This window comes from Brienomyrus brachyistius, chromosome 8 (genome assembly GCF_023856365.1).
Source record: "Brienomyrus brachyistius isolate T26 chromosome 8, BBRACH_0.4, whole genome shotgun sequence".
NCBI lineage: Eukaryota > Metazoa > Chordata > Actinopteri > Osteoglossiformes > Mormyridae > Brienomyrus > Brienomyrus brachyistius.
The window spans coordinates 2,701,501-2,717,408 of NC_064540.1; the positions used below are offsets into that span (position 1 = coordinate 2,701,501).

The 15,908-nt window shown below is 45.6% G+C and overlaps 1 protein-coding gene and 1 long non-coding RNA gene across 4 annotated transcripts in view; one reads left to right on the forward strand and one right to left on the reverse strand.

Moving 5' to 3' along the window:
• The window catches only part of itga7 (integrin, alpha 7), a 36,836-nt gene that overhangs the window by 1,959 nt on the left and 18,969 nt on the right, over positions 1-15,908 (reverse strand). For 2 of the 3 annotated variants that reach the window (XM_049024087.1, XM_049024086.1), the window contains exons 6-24: positions 13,895-14,102; positions 12,929-13,122; positions 11,708-11,796; positions 11,488-11,615; positions 11,306-11,401; positions 9,732-9,793; positions 9,240-9,409; positions 8,761-8,910; positions 8,562-8,677; positions 8,247-8,430; positions 7,785-7,859; positions 7,442-7,521; positions 7,197-7,274; positions 6,126-6,228; positions 5,553-5,780; positions 4,287-4,463; positions 3,675-3,788; positions 3,084-3,182; positions 2,307-2,432 (exon numbers count right to left, since the gene is read on the reverse strand). In XM_049024087.1, the coding sequence (XP_048880044.1) occupies positions 2,307-2,432; positions 3,084-3,182; positions 3,675-3,788; positions 4,287-4,463; positions 5,553-5,780; positions 6,126-6,228; positions 7,197-7,274; positions 7,442-7,521; positions 7,785-7,859; positions 8,247-8,430; positions 8,562-8,677; positions 8,761-8,910; positions 9,240-9,409; positions 9,732-9,793; positions 11,306-11,401; positions 11,488-11,615; positions 11,708-11,796; positions 12,929-13,122; positions 13,895-14,102 (2,477 nt within the window). Of the gene's footprint in view, positions 1-1,311; positions 1,479-2,306; positions 2,433-3,083; positions 3,183-3,674; positions 3,789-4,286; positions 4,464-5,552; positions 5,781-6,125; positions 6,229-7,196; positions 7,275-7,441; positions 7,522-7,784; positions 7,860-8,246; positions 8,431-8,561; positions 8,678-8,760; positions 8,911-9,239; positions 9,410-9,731; positions 9,794-11,305; positions 11,402-11,487; positions 11,616-11,707; positions 11,797-12,928; positions 13,123-13,894; positions 14,103-15,908 lie in introns of all 3 variants that reach the window. The other variant, XR_007399484.1, reaches the window with a different exon arrangement.
• LOC125748191 (uncharacterized) lies at positions 14,587-15,862 on the forward strand. The gene is made up of 2 exons (XR_007399485.1): positions 14,587-14,789; positions 15,534-15,862. It is a non-coding gene; the product is annotated as an uncharacterized LOC125748191 (long non-coding RNA).

Consider the following 15,908-nt stretch of genomic DNA (forward strand, 5'->3'; position numbering starts at 1 on the left):
TAACGTATAAGAACAATAGTTTTACATTCTACAGATCAGATATGGAGAACCGCTTCCAAGAAAGGTTGGTACCTGTAGGTATCCCTTTATCTCTTTAGGCCGGCTGACAGAAACCTGCAGCATTAGGTGACCCTAGATCCTACCCAGATGAAACAGAGCTACAGCAGAGTAGAAACTGGCACTAGTGGCTTAGATAAAAGCGACAACCATAACGTAGATGGGTATTGACCCCAGAAATTACATGGCATCCTAGTAAAATAGCATGCACTTCACCTTTAAAACAGCCTGGAAGAACTGATTTTTGGTCCGCAAAAGTCCGTGTTTTATTAGAATAGTTCAGTCAATATTTATGGACAGGCTGCTTCAAAGTGACCACATGCACACCGGTGACGTCACATCTGCCACACGGCACCTAGTCCAGGAAGTACGGAGCACAGGGCGGGGGGGCTACGGGAGGAAATCTGCCGCGATCCAGCGAGAACACGCGCTCTCCACACATAGAGAGCTGGGCGTAGGACTCAAAACCCCACCCTGGGAGGTGTGATGCTACAGCACCGCCCACCGAGCCGCCATCCTGCCTCCGCAGCATGCTAAATGGTCCCTGTCAAATGGTGTGGGGTCAGGTCAGGAACACTAGGCTATATCTGGAGGGTATAACCGCATACTGCGCAATACAGAAAACTAAAGTCACACCCACTGAAATAAATAAGTTTTATGATGGCAGTGTGATGTGTTTTAATACTGCAGCTTCACTGAGCTCATGCATTCGCTGCCATCACAATTAATTTTGGGGAGAAATTGTCGCTGGGTGTGAGTTTATACTCTTTATTTTCCCCAGCAAAATCCAATTCTGCGTAAGCATTTTGGAGAAATTACGAACGTGTGTGTTTGTATGCGAGGCTGAGTTATACGCTGTTACATACGGTGCGATTTAAAAAGCGAATTGAAAACTCAGCGGCTCCATAATAAAATGTGCAAGAAAACGCAAGCAGAGCGGTGCTTAGTATTGCGAAGCGTATTTCTGGGGTCATGGTGACCGATTTTAAGCGTTGTCGCACAAAAAAGCGTAACACACACACATCACAGAAACCAGAAAGTTCATTCTGGGATCCAATGGTTGGGATTACTTCGCTCGATTTGAGGGAAAATCATCAAGCGCTGGGGATGGTAGGATGTCTGGGACTAACAAAGCCTTTGGGACTTCTAACCAGGATGAACTTCCTTTCACAAGAGCGTAGCATCAACACACGATATAGCAAGACACTCCCACTCCTAATGGGGCCAGCGAAGGCTGGGAAGAGGCTGCTTTACCGCTTCGGGTGGGAGGGGGGGAGCGATGGGAGGGCGGGGCTGAATGGGGGGTGCTATTGAAGGTCGGTGGCCTGCTTATCTGCCTCTGAGGGCTGGACCCCCAGCTGGGCCCGGTAGTACTCTGCTTCGTAATGCCGGCGTCGCTCTGTGCGCCGGAAGAACCCACACTGGGGGGCCGGGGGGGGCGGGGGCGGACGGAGCAGTTAAACGTGGATGGGGAAGAAGAGGGGGGCAACATGTATATCGGAATGGGGAAGGAGACAGAAGGAAGAATGCATAAATGATGGAAAATGAAAGGATGAAAGTCAAGAGACAAGTAAAAGGAAGACAAGAGCAAGTACAAACACAGGAGGAAGAAGATGGTGAAGTGTGACATTTCTCTCTTTCCGACCACTAGCAATGCATGAGTGAATGAATGAATGAATGAATGAATGAATGACATTTACTGGCCATTTTGCAATTAAATTATATTCACATTTTTGCTACATTTTTTTGTTGCAAATCTATTGGGGAAAAAACAGATACTTAAGTAATCGTGCAGTTTTTGGTTCTGTAAACCCTGAACATGGATCCCACAGACATGGACATAAAATAAGGGGTAAGTTGGCGCTTAGAAGGAATTTCCCTTGACATGGTGCCTGCAGAGACAGAACATCTTGCGCTAGTTTCTGGCCAGTTATTAGAAACCAGCAGGACTGGTATCTGTTGGCTGCTTCACAGCTACAGTATAACTGTGTTATGCATGATCTGTATTACATATATGTCAGAGTTTGCCAAATAAACCAATGTAAATGTAATGTAATCAGTTCCAGGCCACGAACCATAGTTTCAATACTGGTTCGTCCTGAATGTGGATTTTCCTCTGCCCTACCCTGTTAAAACCCAATTTCTTGGTAACATTGCTTGATACTGGGTTGATGCACAGGAATGAATAAGGTGGCAGCGAACAGTCAACGTGATTAAAAGGGAAAAACTGAAGCTGTGAGGAACCGTACCTTCCACAGTATGCAAACTAGCAGAGCCAAGACGAGGATTCCAGCCAAGACGGCGATGAGGATGATCCACCATGGGACCCAGTACTGATCTGCGTGCCCGTGTTCTGGATAAACCAAGACCAGCACCTGCATTTGCACAGAGATGCGAAACACAGCAATCATATAGTCTGCATTTTTGGGTCTGAATTTTTTGGGTCGGGCTTCTACAGATGTGCACCAGGGCGCGGCTCCAGTTCTAATATGTAGGGTGGGGCACAGAATTCTCAGGGGGGGTCTGTGATTGGTTGGCATCTGCCCAACCTTGGGGTGAACCAAGCTTGGCCTGATTGGGTGAAGCAGGCCAACCAACATGGTGCCAGGCCTGATCTCTTTGGAGTTTTTGGAACCGTTCAAACTGAAATGAGACCCATGTTGTTTTGTTTTGGGGGGCTTCCAGGCAAACATGTCCTTCACCTCTGTGTGTGTGTGTGTGTGGGTGTGTGTGTGTGTGGGTGTGTGTGTGTGTGTGTGTGTGTGTGTGTGGGTGTGTGTGTGTGTGTGTGTGGGTTATGTTTATTTTACATCGTGAGGACCAAATGTACAATGTGATAGAAACCTGTTATTCTGACGTCGTGGGAACCATTTTTCACTCCCCACAAGGCAAAACTCAATTTTATAAAAATATGTGACTGCAATATGTTTGTGTGTGTGTGTGTGTGTATGTGTGTGTGTATGTGTGTGTGTGTATGTGTGTGTATGTGTGAGTGTGCGTGTGTGTGTGTGTGTGTGTCAGCACACCTGCGAGGCAGCATCCCTCAGCACCAGATGCTTGATGCTGGACTTGACGGTGATGTTGGCTCTCACTAGCAGCTCCAGAGCACTGACTGATGGAAACTCCTGTATGGTGGAGACAAAGAGGGAGGGAGAGAAAGACAGAGAGAGAAATATGCGAAAAAAGAGGGCAAGACGGAGATGGGGGAAAATTAGTCATCATGCTGAATTTTATGTCTTCTTGAGAGAAGTGTTGTAACATTATATAATTGTGATAATGATCATAATAATGGTCACTGAGATTTTATTTGTTACCAATTTATACAGACGGGTAAATACAATAGAAAATAAGATCTTTGCTCACAGTAATATCAGGATTTCGACCTTTTGAGCACAGCAGGTCCCTAAGCACTATTGCATGATGTGACAAAGCCGCCAAGAATGGATTCATGGCAGGAAACCTGCAGCTGTGCTCTTTCTACACATGAAAATGTTTTTTTTCTTTATGCCGTCCGCATTATTACCGCATCAAACGGCTCGGCAGGAGACTACCAGGGCCAGATGCATAGTGAATAACAAAATGAACCGTGCTGTGTGTGAAAGCAGGGTCAGCCTTACCTCCAGGAAAGTGCTGTTCCAGAGCCTGGCCTGGACCCTGAGCACCGCGCTCCCGGAGAGGCTGTGGAGTGGGCACTGGATCAGCAGGCACTGGGCTGAACCCAGAAGGCAGTCCTGGGGAAGGGACCAAAGTGCATGGCAGTTATCACCTCCTCCCTCATTCTCCAGCTCTTCCTCCCTCCATTCTTCTCCCTTATTCTTCTATGCTCTCCCTTCCCCTCCTTCTCTCTCCAGCTTTTTATCCCTCCATTCTTCTCCCCTTCTCATTCTTCGCCCCGACTCTTTTTTTCCGTCTCCCTATCCCTTCCTCCATCCTCATCCCCTTCTCATTCCTCTTCCCTCTTCCTTTCCCTCCCTCTTCTCCTGTTCCTCCTATCTTTATTCCTGTCCCATTCTTCCTCTTCTTTACCCTCCTTTTCCTCCTCTCTCCTTTTCCTATTCCTCCTCTCTCATACTCCTTTCCCATTCTTCCTCTCCTCCTCTCACCAACTCTTCCTCCATCTATCCCTCTTCCCATCCCATTCTTCCTCTCTTTTCTCTCTCCACCCCCTCTCTTTCCCTCCTTCTCCTCCTCTCTCCAGCTCTCCCTTCCTCCATCCTCCCCCCTCTCACCAGCTGCAGGGACCTCCTCCTCTCTGAGGCCGCCACCGCTGGCGTGGTCCTCCCCACGCTGCTTCTGCTCACAGTTTGCCTCTCCTCCTCCGGGTGGGAGCGCCTGGTCCTCCCCACGCTGCTTCTGCTCACAGTTTGCCTCTCCTCCTCCGGGTGGGAGCGCCTGGTCCTCCCCACCTGGTTCAACACCGTTTATGCTACAGTCATACTCTATAATAACACGCTGACCTTAATTCAGCTCCGCTATTAATACACTCAAATTTATCTACATTTACTTACCGATTCTTGTGTGTTGCCATGTATTGTTATCACTATTACACATATGCAGTTGTAGACCCTATTCAGTCACCCTGTTTTTTGTCTTAGCCCCCCCAGAAAATTATTTTTATAAATTACTTTCGCATCAAAACTAATTGAATGCAACATGAACGAAAAAAAATCAGATGTAACAATTATACCGGAATGTTTAAACTCAGCAAAACACAGACATTCAGGACACTCAGTGAGAAATGTAGACTGCAGAACACAATGCCGGGCCCAAAAGAAGACATTAACTGTGGCCGGAGCTTCGGCTATTTATTGATATTTCTGTGTTGGTTTGTTCTTTATAAAAATCAATACCAAGCCCTCATACACGGCAGCAAAGCAGCCCCCTGGTCTCGGATATGGATTTGCCATATGAAAGCCGGCCTGCTGCTCTTCCCTGGAATGATTGCTTAACCTGAATAGCTCCAGTAAATTACACAGCTGCTTTTATTAATAGCGTCATTTAAGAAAAAAAATATAGCATCCCCCCCCGCCCCCCCTTATCCACAGGGGATATGGTTCAGGACCCTCTGCAGGTGCCTGTAACCGCCATTAGTACCAAACCCTACATATGCCTCAAGTCCTCAAGAGTATTGATTTTTTTTTTTTTTTTTAAAAAAGAGTTACTTGAACACAAGAACTATCGCAACAGTCAGTCGGATAACCGAGACGGCTACTAAGTGCCGAATGGGTCAGTAGCATATATAGTGTGGATGTGCTGCATAAAGGGATAATTCATGTCCTGGCGTGAGATTTCGTCACACTACTCAGAATTGCGCTCAGTTTAAAACTTATGGACTGTTTATCTCTGGAATTTTCCATTTAATATTTTCGTACTGAGGTTGATTGCGGGAGACCGTGGACGAAGGGGGACCACTGTATAATTTAACCAAGTTAAGAGTATATTCTACAGTTCAGTGAGGAGCACAACTCTCAGCTATAGGTGATCTGAGACCTTACCGCAGACTCTGGGTCCTGGCTGTGCTGGTGATGGTGCTGGTCGTGTTTCGTATCGGGACTCAGACGCAGGGGGTCAAGAGAGGTGGGGCTGCAGCGGGTGTTGGGGTGCCCTTCGAAGTGAGCCCCTGTGGGATACAGCAGCCACTTCCCATTGGCCAGCTCATGAGGCCACATGATGTTGAGGAAGGCGGAGCCAAGCGTTTGCAGGGACTGGCCTGGGTTTGTTACCTAATTAAATTCATATGAAAAACGGCAGGATGGAGATGATTAGAGAGACCATAACAACAGCAAAACAACAACAACAATAATACTATTAATAATAATAATTATAATAACAAAGATATTTTTTGCATCTGCCCTTGTATCCAATAACCCTGCACCTGGAAGATGGATGGATGTGTTTATCTATTTTTCCACTAGGTCTGTGTGTTTCGCTGTTACAGTGAGACCTTCCCACGACCTTCCACGCTTAACAACCAGCAGACATAACCACCACCAGTGTGGTGCCACACTATAAAGGGGGAATGTTAGCCCCGCCCACACCTAGGGCCGTCCCGCTCTCTCCCATCTCACCGTGAACTCAAACTCCACGGGACTCCCAATGTCATCCAGTGTTTTCATGGCGCTCTCGCCCCTCACCGTCCCACTGAAGAACAGCTGGTGAGGACGGGCCAGCCTAGAAACATGTTAAAACATACGCTGGCAGCCAACACTTTTACCGGAAGCGTTATATTAACAGGCAGACAGGTGAGGATAACAATACAACACGAGTAAAGTACTTTGAAGGAGCCAGTTTAGGCACAATTACAGCACAGAATACCATTTTAGCACAAAATACATAATCTAAAGGAAATTGCAATATAACCTAAACTCACACCATTTGCATCTTCAAATAGACTGAAAATTTAATGGAGGGATTCCAGTTAAGTACCTTGATGAAACGTAAAACAAAAGAGTCTTACAGCTAACAATGTTAGCTCAGGCTACAAGTTCATACAGTATCAGTCAAAAGTCTGGACACACCAAGCTGCCCATAAAGGGCCGCGGTAACGCTGTATGACATGACTTGGCCTGCTGCCCGAAACCGATTAGAGGAGGGAGGAGTCTGAACAGAGAGTGAAGGAAAAACAGCTAACAAGTCCCTGCATATATGAGACCTCCTTCAGGACAGCTGGAAAAATACCCCGAAACATGAAACTGGGGTAGAGGAGGAAACAGGGGCATCAGTCTCAGGGGCAAGTGGGGGTTAAGGGCCAATGGCAGCATCACTCTTGGGGGGCAGCATCACTATTGTCATATTTTTTGTTAATTACCGTTTTTGGTCAGTGCATAGTTCCATATATGCTATTTTATAGTTTTGACGTCTTTATAGTTATTCTAAAATGCAGAGAATAGTACAAATAAACATTTCTATGGGTGTCCAAACAGACCCCAAAGTGTGTCCAAACTTTTAACTGGTACTGCATCTTTAATCAGTCAGTTCCCACTTTGCAATAAAAAGAGCCGATCCTATTGAAAAATAATGTAAATTCCAAGAAAAGACTCCACCCACTGGCCAACCTTGATCTTGACTCCACCCACTGACATGCTACCTTATCCAGAGTTTGATGGATTACAACGTCAAGCTACTTTGCAGACACTTACCCACTGACAGACAGGGGGAGCTCAATGACGACTTTCGCACGGGCCGTGATTAAGGCCACATCAGGCTGCTCACTTATTCTGTAAATGCCGACACAGTAAGAGAGAAAGAAACACACAAGCAAACATACAGGCCATTTGCAGCACTTCTTCAGATAAACAAACCACATAGTTAGGATGCCAGCACCCGGATTCAAAATAATGAGTTTTCTGAATTAATAACAGACTAATAAAAATGCAGGACTTACGTTGCTAGTAAGAGATCAACAGACAGGTCCGTGGTTTCTATGGTGATTCCAGATGTGCTTAATATTATGTAGAATTTTAGCTTGGGAAAAGAAAAATAAGAGCGAGAGAGGAAAGTATATTTCAGGAGATAATAATGTAAATCAATGCTGCATTTTAAAGTGATACATCATGAAAAATTGGAGATTCGGAGACTGTAATTGAAGTTGTTTTTCATATGTTATGTTTTATTTAGAGAAAGATATTCTTTAAAATTACAAATACTTGTTCAATGGTGTGTTTGAGTGAACTGTGTTTTTTGACCCAAACTCCAGTTTGACACAAAATGACATGTTCTGCCGTTACCTTGGCGTCTCTCTTCAGCGGATTCCCCAGCTCACATTCCGCATGAGAGCCGTTCTGATTGGCTTGGCAGACCACCTGTGGCGATTGGCCGAAACACTGTCAGCAAACCCTGTGCTTCAACACTGCAGTTGGTGTTGCGTGTAATATGAGCAGTGCAATATTAAAGTGCCATAGCACCGTGTGGCAGAAAAGACAAAATCAGGCAGATCTCAAAGGAATAACACTGAACTGGTGTTACTTTAAGATGTTTCACTGTCAAAAATCAGATGCTCCAGAAAAACGTATAAAAATGTACAAATTGGCCTGGTATTCGGAAGCTATACACTCTATATATGCAATAGTGACAGTCAGAAACACTGGAGGTAGCCAAGGAAATGGCACATTGTGAAAACACGTTTGTAACGGACCTCATAGCTGATTGTTGTGTGGTTACACCTGGGCTCCCTGTTTACACGTCTGTACCTGTTGGCCTCTGAAGCCGGAGTAGGACAGGGTGTCGGGGAGGGTCACCAGCAGCTGGGCGGCATGGGCGTCATCACCATCCTCCTCAGGTCGCCGGGGGTCGGAGGGCATGTTGGTGACAGAGACCTCCAAGGCTATGGACCGCTGGTCGGACAGAGAGAAGACCGGCATTCCATCCTCGTCCCTGTAACCGCGGAAATTAAACGGAAAACATGCATTTTATAACACAACAGAAAACGTGGAGAAGTGTGTCAGAGTTGTGGTCTCTAGAATGTTCCGAGGTATAAACGTAACACGACGCTATCTTCAACTCACAAGGGCAAAGGAGTGAAAAGGTCAGAGTTCCCCGGTCGAGTGCCGTAACGATAGCTCAGCTGCAAGTTGCTCTGACAAATTCGGTCATCTCCACATCCCTCCCGCAAGAAGTCGACCTGTAGACCACAAGGGGCAACGCTGAAGGGTGTTTCTTTCTCGCCAGACGGCCAGATACCCAGTCGCCGCTACCGTCACTGACCTCAGTGTACAGGGTGGGGGAGATGGACGGGCTCAGCACAGGAAACAGAGACGCCAGGTGTTTGGACCCGGCATGGCCGTGGTGACGGGGGGGCTTGATGCTGTGTGTGATCGCCAGGGAGATGGGACGCAGCTTGTCTCGAATATTCTCCTAGCATCACATCAGTTTGAGAGAAACAGCAATAGGGAAGAACAGAATTTATGCAATGTAGTTAGTTGCTGTTCTATTCCTGTAAGTTTTCTGGTTTTCATAGCTAGACACTAGCTGAAGGGTCGTGCTATGCATTTGTGAAAAGATACCAGTATTGGTTCTACCACAAGGAGGCGCCAAATCCAATTATTAAATTTAAACCTTAGCTACCTATGCAAATTCTCTGTCTATGAAATGTATGTGGCATATGACCATAAATGAACTGCATCAAATCATCCATAGCCAGACAGGAATCATTCTGGCTTAGGGCTGAGCCATCGGCTCCCTACCTGTAGCTGAAAGGTGGCTGCAATGCACGCCGGACGAGCCTGACCACGAAGCTCCACGTCTTCAGAGTGCAGGTACTCCTGCTCCGATCTGGTGTGGCCCAGGAAGCTGACGCGGTGCGGCAGGTTCAGCTTCCGCCGTTCGACGTCCGCCTCAAACTGAACTCTCAGGGCTGATTTGGAGGTCGGGCGTGGCACAGAGGACAGCAGCACAGTGAAGTAAAAACAAGATGGATTTAATCTATGAGTGACAGACAGCACAAGACTATTATACTAAGGTATAATTGTTCCACAGCTGACATCAACAGATATATCATTAGGCTTGGGAATGTGGTGATACAAGGATTTAATTAGTGAAACATTATCAGCCCCTCCTTATAAAGGTATATATATATCATGGGGAACGAAGAGAGTTGGCTTGGCCACATGTAGACTGGACTGCAAGAGCTTTGGGAAGGAAAGGTGAAGAGGAGAGGATCTAGCCGGGGCACTCACTGATGTGCGGAGAGTACGATGAAGGGTGGGCAGCGTAGACGAAGCAGGCCTTCACCTCAACGCTAGGGAAAAGGAAAGAAGATTAAAGCATTAGCATCCTTTCTACGGAAGACTCCAGGGATGGAGGTTTCGGTGCGTAAATCTTGGCAGTAAGCTACAGAAATCTTTAAGGCTGGTTTTTCATTCACCAGTGAGTCCGCCGCAGTGCCGGACTGTCCATCATCCTGAATGGTCTTTATTTCTAGCATCAACGAGCCGGGTACTATGACGCCAGGCCAGGGGTGGCCCTGTAGAGCAAAGCTGCTTTTTAAAATCACGCTTATGATGTGCAGAATGGATGTTATAAAAATAAATAAGAACTTTATTAAAACTAATATTGGGTGCAGGCTTGGTCACCATACCCTAAAAAAACATAGCTGCCTTAGAAAGAGTTCAGTGTTGGGTTACAAGAATGATTCCTGGTCTAGAGGAATGGTTTATGAGGAGAGGTTAGCTGAGCTGAATCTGTTCAGCATCGAGCAAAAGAGACTAAGGGGGGACATGATCCAGGTTTATAACATTCTATCAGGTCTGGATGCTGTTCAACCAAATAGTTACTCTCGTTAACTCGTGGCCATAGGTGGAAATTAGCAAGAGACCATTTTAAACTGGATTTGAGGAAGCACTTCTTTACACAACGTGTAGTTAGAGTATGGAATAGTCTTCCTGTTAGTGTAGCGCAAGCTAAAACCCTGGGTTTCTTTAAATCAGAACAGACTGTAACAACTGTGAGCCATTAGCTGAATTCTCTCCAAACAAACTTGATGGACCGAAGGGCCTCCTCTCTTTTGTAAATTTCTCATGTTCTTATGTTCTACCTGTGCACTATATACTTACAGTATATAAGACAGGGTTTTTATTGCTTTCAAAAATTCCATAAACTGAAATAAAATCCAGTACAGAAATGACATAAAAATCTTTGTTCCTCTCCTGCCATGCACTTGAACCACGGAAACCATCCAAATCACAACACTTTGTAAAAGCCAACAAAGGACTGCAACATTCCGGCCGTCCCTAGAAATACAATTGCTAAAACCTAAAGCAAAATATATCACAATTAAATAGATTTACATCTTTAAAATAAAAACTAATGAAACCACACCGAAAACTAAAACTAAACCAGATTTCAAATGAAAACAAACAATAATATAAAAATTGAATTAAAAAACCTAAATGATCATAATAGTGACGCCAAGACATACATGGAGCGTTGCCTTATAAATGCATTTCATGTTAGTTTGTAGCCATCTGGGAGTCTTTATAATCCTGTAGCAAGGAATCATATAAATGCCGGTATTTTCCGAAGGCCAATGAATAGTCGAAGTTATCTTGTGTCACTGAACGGAACCTCAGGGAACCCTCTATGTTATATAATAATTTTTGATAGTTGCACGGCCCCACACTCATATGTGGTGTCCGAAGCCGGCCCCCATCACGAAAATTACACTGCAATCCCCACGCTTGCCTGTGTGAAGTAAAAACCAGCCCTTAGACTGCATCCCTGTTAGTTTCCCTGACAGCAGTCCTTAACTCACCACACCCCATGGCGACCCTTGCAGTTCTGATTCTCCAGGTCAATGTTTTGGGGGCTGATCGAGACGTCCCGTCTGACGTGGATGACTGAGCGGGACCTGTAGGGAGCGTCGGCGTGTTCTTAACCATGCAGCCAGGATGTTTCGATGGACACTAAGGAATTCCTGTCCTTCTTGCCACTGACCTGTACAAAATGACTTGATCGTTGAGAGATCCCACCGCAAGGTCAGGGTAAGAATTATCATCAATGTCCAGGCCTCCAGAAAGAGAATAGCCAAAATGTTTCACCCCTACGTCAACTCCATCCAGCACCTGGGTATGTGGAAGTGAATATATATTCGTAAGTGCATGATAACTAAAGTTCAGTTGCATGAGTCTGCACAGTTTGACCTTCGGCCTCTTACCTGGGAAGGTTTAGTGTCGAGGCCAGAGGAGGAACCACGGTAAATATAGACTTTACCATCACCATCGAACGGAGCTCCAACCGCGAAGTCTGCAGAGAAGCACACAGGCATGACGAACAGCCAATATTCACAGTCATGGGATTTGACTAGAACTTGACCAAACCCAGTACAGCTTATATGCAATGCATCCACGCATTATGCAATATGGTTACATTATCTTGGAGAGATTACTACAAAGATTTACATAAATATTTACATAATTAAGACAGGAAATCTGTACATCGGTATGATCCAGGATAACTTGATCATTTCTGTTATATTTTCTCTGTCATTCTCTGGCTGTTGTATTCTCTGTCAGGCTTCATTTAGAGCCTTAATGGGGCAGCCGAAAGAAGAACCCCTCTATAATGCGATCCTGGGTTAAATATTCACAGTATAACATTAGCTGTCTGAGACCTGGACTATGGAAATTCTGTAGGGTAGGTTAGACGGCTGGTTTTCTTTCTCTCTAACATTGTGTAGCACCATCTAGTGTTGGTTCATTGTCTAGAGCACTGATTTTCAACCCCTGTGCCGGAGCTCACTAGTGCGCCGTGAGAGATTGTAAGGTGGACCGTGGGAAATGATCCAATTTTACTTAATAGGTCTAAAAAACTTTTTTGAAAATTAATTATTATTAGCAAATAATATGCCGTTGTTTAGTGTCTGTGCTGTAATAGTGATGTATTCTAAACAAAGAAAGCTATTTCAACGTTACTCCCATTTTCCATGACATATCTGTGTGAGCTGAGCTTTTCAAGCCTGACTCATAAAAACTAAAAACAGAGAGAGACTGAGAGCTGTTGAGGAAGAGCTTCGTGTGTCTGTCTGTCTGTCTGTCTGATATCAGCTTTGTGTTCATCCAAACAGGCTCAGAGTATAAATAAATCGAGAGACTATTTTCTCATTACTAGGCTACAAAGTGTCATTTTGTAGCATTTTTGGTTGATGGCGACTGTGGGATTTTTTCAGTGTAAAAAATGTGCTGTGACTTAAAAAAGGTTGAAATACACTGGTCTAGAGGACTGTAGGTGGAATTGAGTGAATGGTGATCTCGTATAAGTGTGTAATATCAATCGACAGAACCCTTATTTCCCACTGAACTGCATCTTAGACCATATGGCAATGTGGACTCAGTACGGCCCCTGGTAAGATGCCAGGCTGATGGTGCCCCAGACTCACCGCCGTAGCCGTCCTGATCCATGTCCCCCACTCCGCTAACGGTCAGGCCGAACATGGAGTCATGGGTACCATTGAGTCGGATGGGACGGGCTTCGTGCCAATGACCTGCCGGGTTGAGGTACACATACACAGCCCCGCCTATCTCTGCCTTGCGGTCAAAAAAGTTGGGAGCCCCAACTACGATATCTGTCCAACTGTCAAAGAAAGGGAGAGGGCAGCTGACAGAACACTAACGACTTAAACATAAATGCACAGCAAATGTTCTGGTTTCTTTTCAAACAAACAACAAGAATATCTGCAAAGATTAACCCTATTTTGGAAAGTTTGTACCCAGAGTCCAAAAAACCCCAGTCGAAGGTGTGCCAAGGTGATATAACATGCACATGGCAGTTATCTTACGACCTGTTACATCAGTAAAGGCACTGCATTACTGCCAACGATGTCTCAACGGGCCACACTTGGCCAGGCCATAGGAAATTCGAGAAGACTACTGCTGTATCATCAGAAGATGTAGTAACTCAAATTGATCTCTTCTATTGCTCATTTGTTGGCTCTAGTTTAGCCTAGAAAGCAGAAGGCCAGGTGCCTCCTAGACAATACCATGGGCCAACCCAGCATGCATACCGGATTGATACACTCAGACGCATGTTAAGGGACTTTAGAGTCACCAACACTACTGAATGGAATGTCTTTATCTCGTAGGAGGAGACCAAAGCACCTGGAGGAAGCTCAAAAGAGCACAGGAAGTCTTCATTTGCAAGTATGGGGAAAAGATTCAAACTCAAAACTAGGGTGTTCAAGGAATAAAAACTGCCCCCCCCCCCTCGGAGCCCCCGCTCCACTAACATTATATAACTTTACGTACTTTACGGTGCCCCCTGAATCTGTCGGAGTATCCATGCCCCATTGACACCTCTGGTCCCACCAATCCCACCTCTATAGTTAGTTCAGTTATGCCCCCCTCACCCATCACTGTTGAGGTCCGCTGTGGCCACGGAGTATCCGAAAGAGGAGGCCAGCTCCTCTCCCCATAGGATGTGCTGGGGCACCAGCCGGTACACGTTGTCCTTTCGGAGCAGGACCACGGCGCCCGTGTGGTTGGCACGAGGCGCGCCGGCCACAAAGGTCAGGTCCTCCCGGGCCATTAAACCCTTTGCAGAATCCACAGAAAATCCTGCACCAACACGCAGGGGGAAAAAAACAGGTTACCACTGGCAGACTGACCATGAGCCATCAGATAATGGAAAACTCTTACTGTCATAAGGCTTCAAACTCTGATTGGACAATCAATGTTACCATGTGACAAATTAGTTCCTGTGTCGTTCCTTTACTTCCCAAAGTCCCAGTAGTGGGGATACGCATTCATGGCTGTAACAGCCATGCTGTTTGTCTAATGACATACTAATGTAATTGCCTATAAAAGTCAATAACTTCAATAAAACATCACTCGTCTCACCTTGCTGCTGGATGCACTTTTATGCGAATTTTCGTGTCAGCTGGCAATAAGGAATCAATTATACTTTATTGAGCAGAAAACTGTTTATCTCTGAATGCGGAAAATAAAATTGCAACGGTTTCAAATGATTTGTGAAAGACACGGCTGTGCCGCCGTTTCATTTGTTCACGGTGAGGTTTGTTTTTGTAGTTAAATTGGCTAAATCACTAGGAACGACATCAGGAAGTTCTTGCGCGGTCCATTTAATTTTACTTTGCAAGTGATGTATCGGACGCTAGGTGGCAGTAAATACTGCTGGAAAAGGCGAGACGTCGCGTGACTCGATGTTATAACTCGCGCGTCCCCTGCGTGATTACCGCGTGATGCCGGTGGAGCGCGTGGCCGTGTGAGCCTGAAAGCATGCGGGTGAGTGAGCCGTGGCGACAGGTCATCAATGTGTTTAGTTCAACATAAGTAACCACAGCAGTCAATAAGAGGACGAACAGGTATAGTATTGGATAATGTTTTGTAAATAGGGAAGGGGGTGGTGGGGGTGAGGGGAGGGCTGATGACATTTTAGGGGCGGCAGGCATGCAGAAGACATTAGGGTGACAGACAGACAGACAAACGAGTACTTAGCGGTTTCAGGATTGCAGGCGTAGGGCACATTATCGTGAACCTAGCAAAATCGTGGGACAGGATGAGTGCTCTGGACCTCAACGTTTTTTAGCTATTTGCTGATGATGACACACAAGCTAGAAGTGATAGACAGTTTGCTTAAAAGGAAAACCTAATACCACCCTTACAACTTATTTAAATTAAGACTACTAAAGACTACTAAATTAAGACTTAAAATTCCGAAAGAAAAGTATAAAACGATACGGCGAGGCTGTTTGTTTTTAATCCCATTCAACGCAATAAATACGAAACTTAAAATGGGCGATATCTTAACGATGTATTTACGTAATCACCTATTTAACTCATTCTCAGATGCCCATATCAGCGTCATTTACAGGAAGACCAAGCTTTTCCCGTTCAGCATCATATTGGATATAAACTATCTTTCCTTACATCCATCCATCTTCCAACTATTTATTATATTAAACACAACATTTTCTTTCATTAACTGAGTGCCTGTGGGGGGGGGGTGCCGGGGGTGTGGCCCAGCAGACGGAGAGCTACCAGCTGGAAATGCCGCCTGTTCTGCAGACCGCGGGAGGGAGAGCCGACCCACAGATGGCGTGACATAAGAGAGGGCTACAGAAAAACTCACGCCGCCTCCTGGCCTCTTTATCCTCAGCGTGCCCAGAGGGGATGGTCAGCCAGCTCGACCCTAAATCAAACTGGAGGCTTGTTTTCTCTCTTTTATTTCCAATTCCTTTACACAATTGTTAGACTAAAGTGTGTTATGCCTTCCAGTGCCGCATGTCGCTGGACTCCTTTGGATGATCATGTTTGGAAATGTGCTCTTATAATAATAAATTGTCCAGGCTGACTTAGGGGGGTTACTGTTGGGCACTTTTCAGTGCCCTTTTTATGGGTACT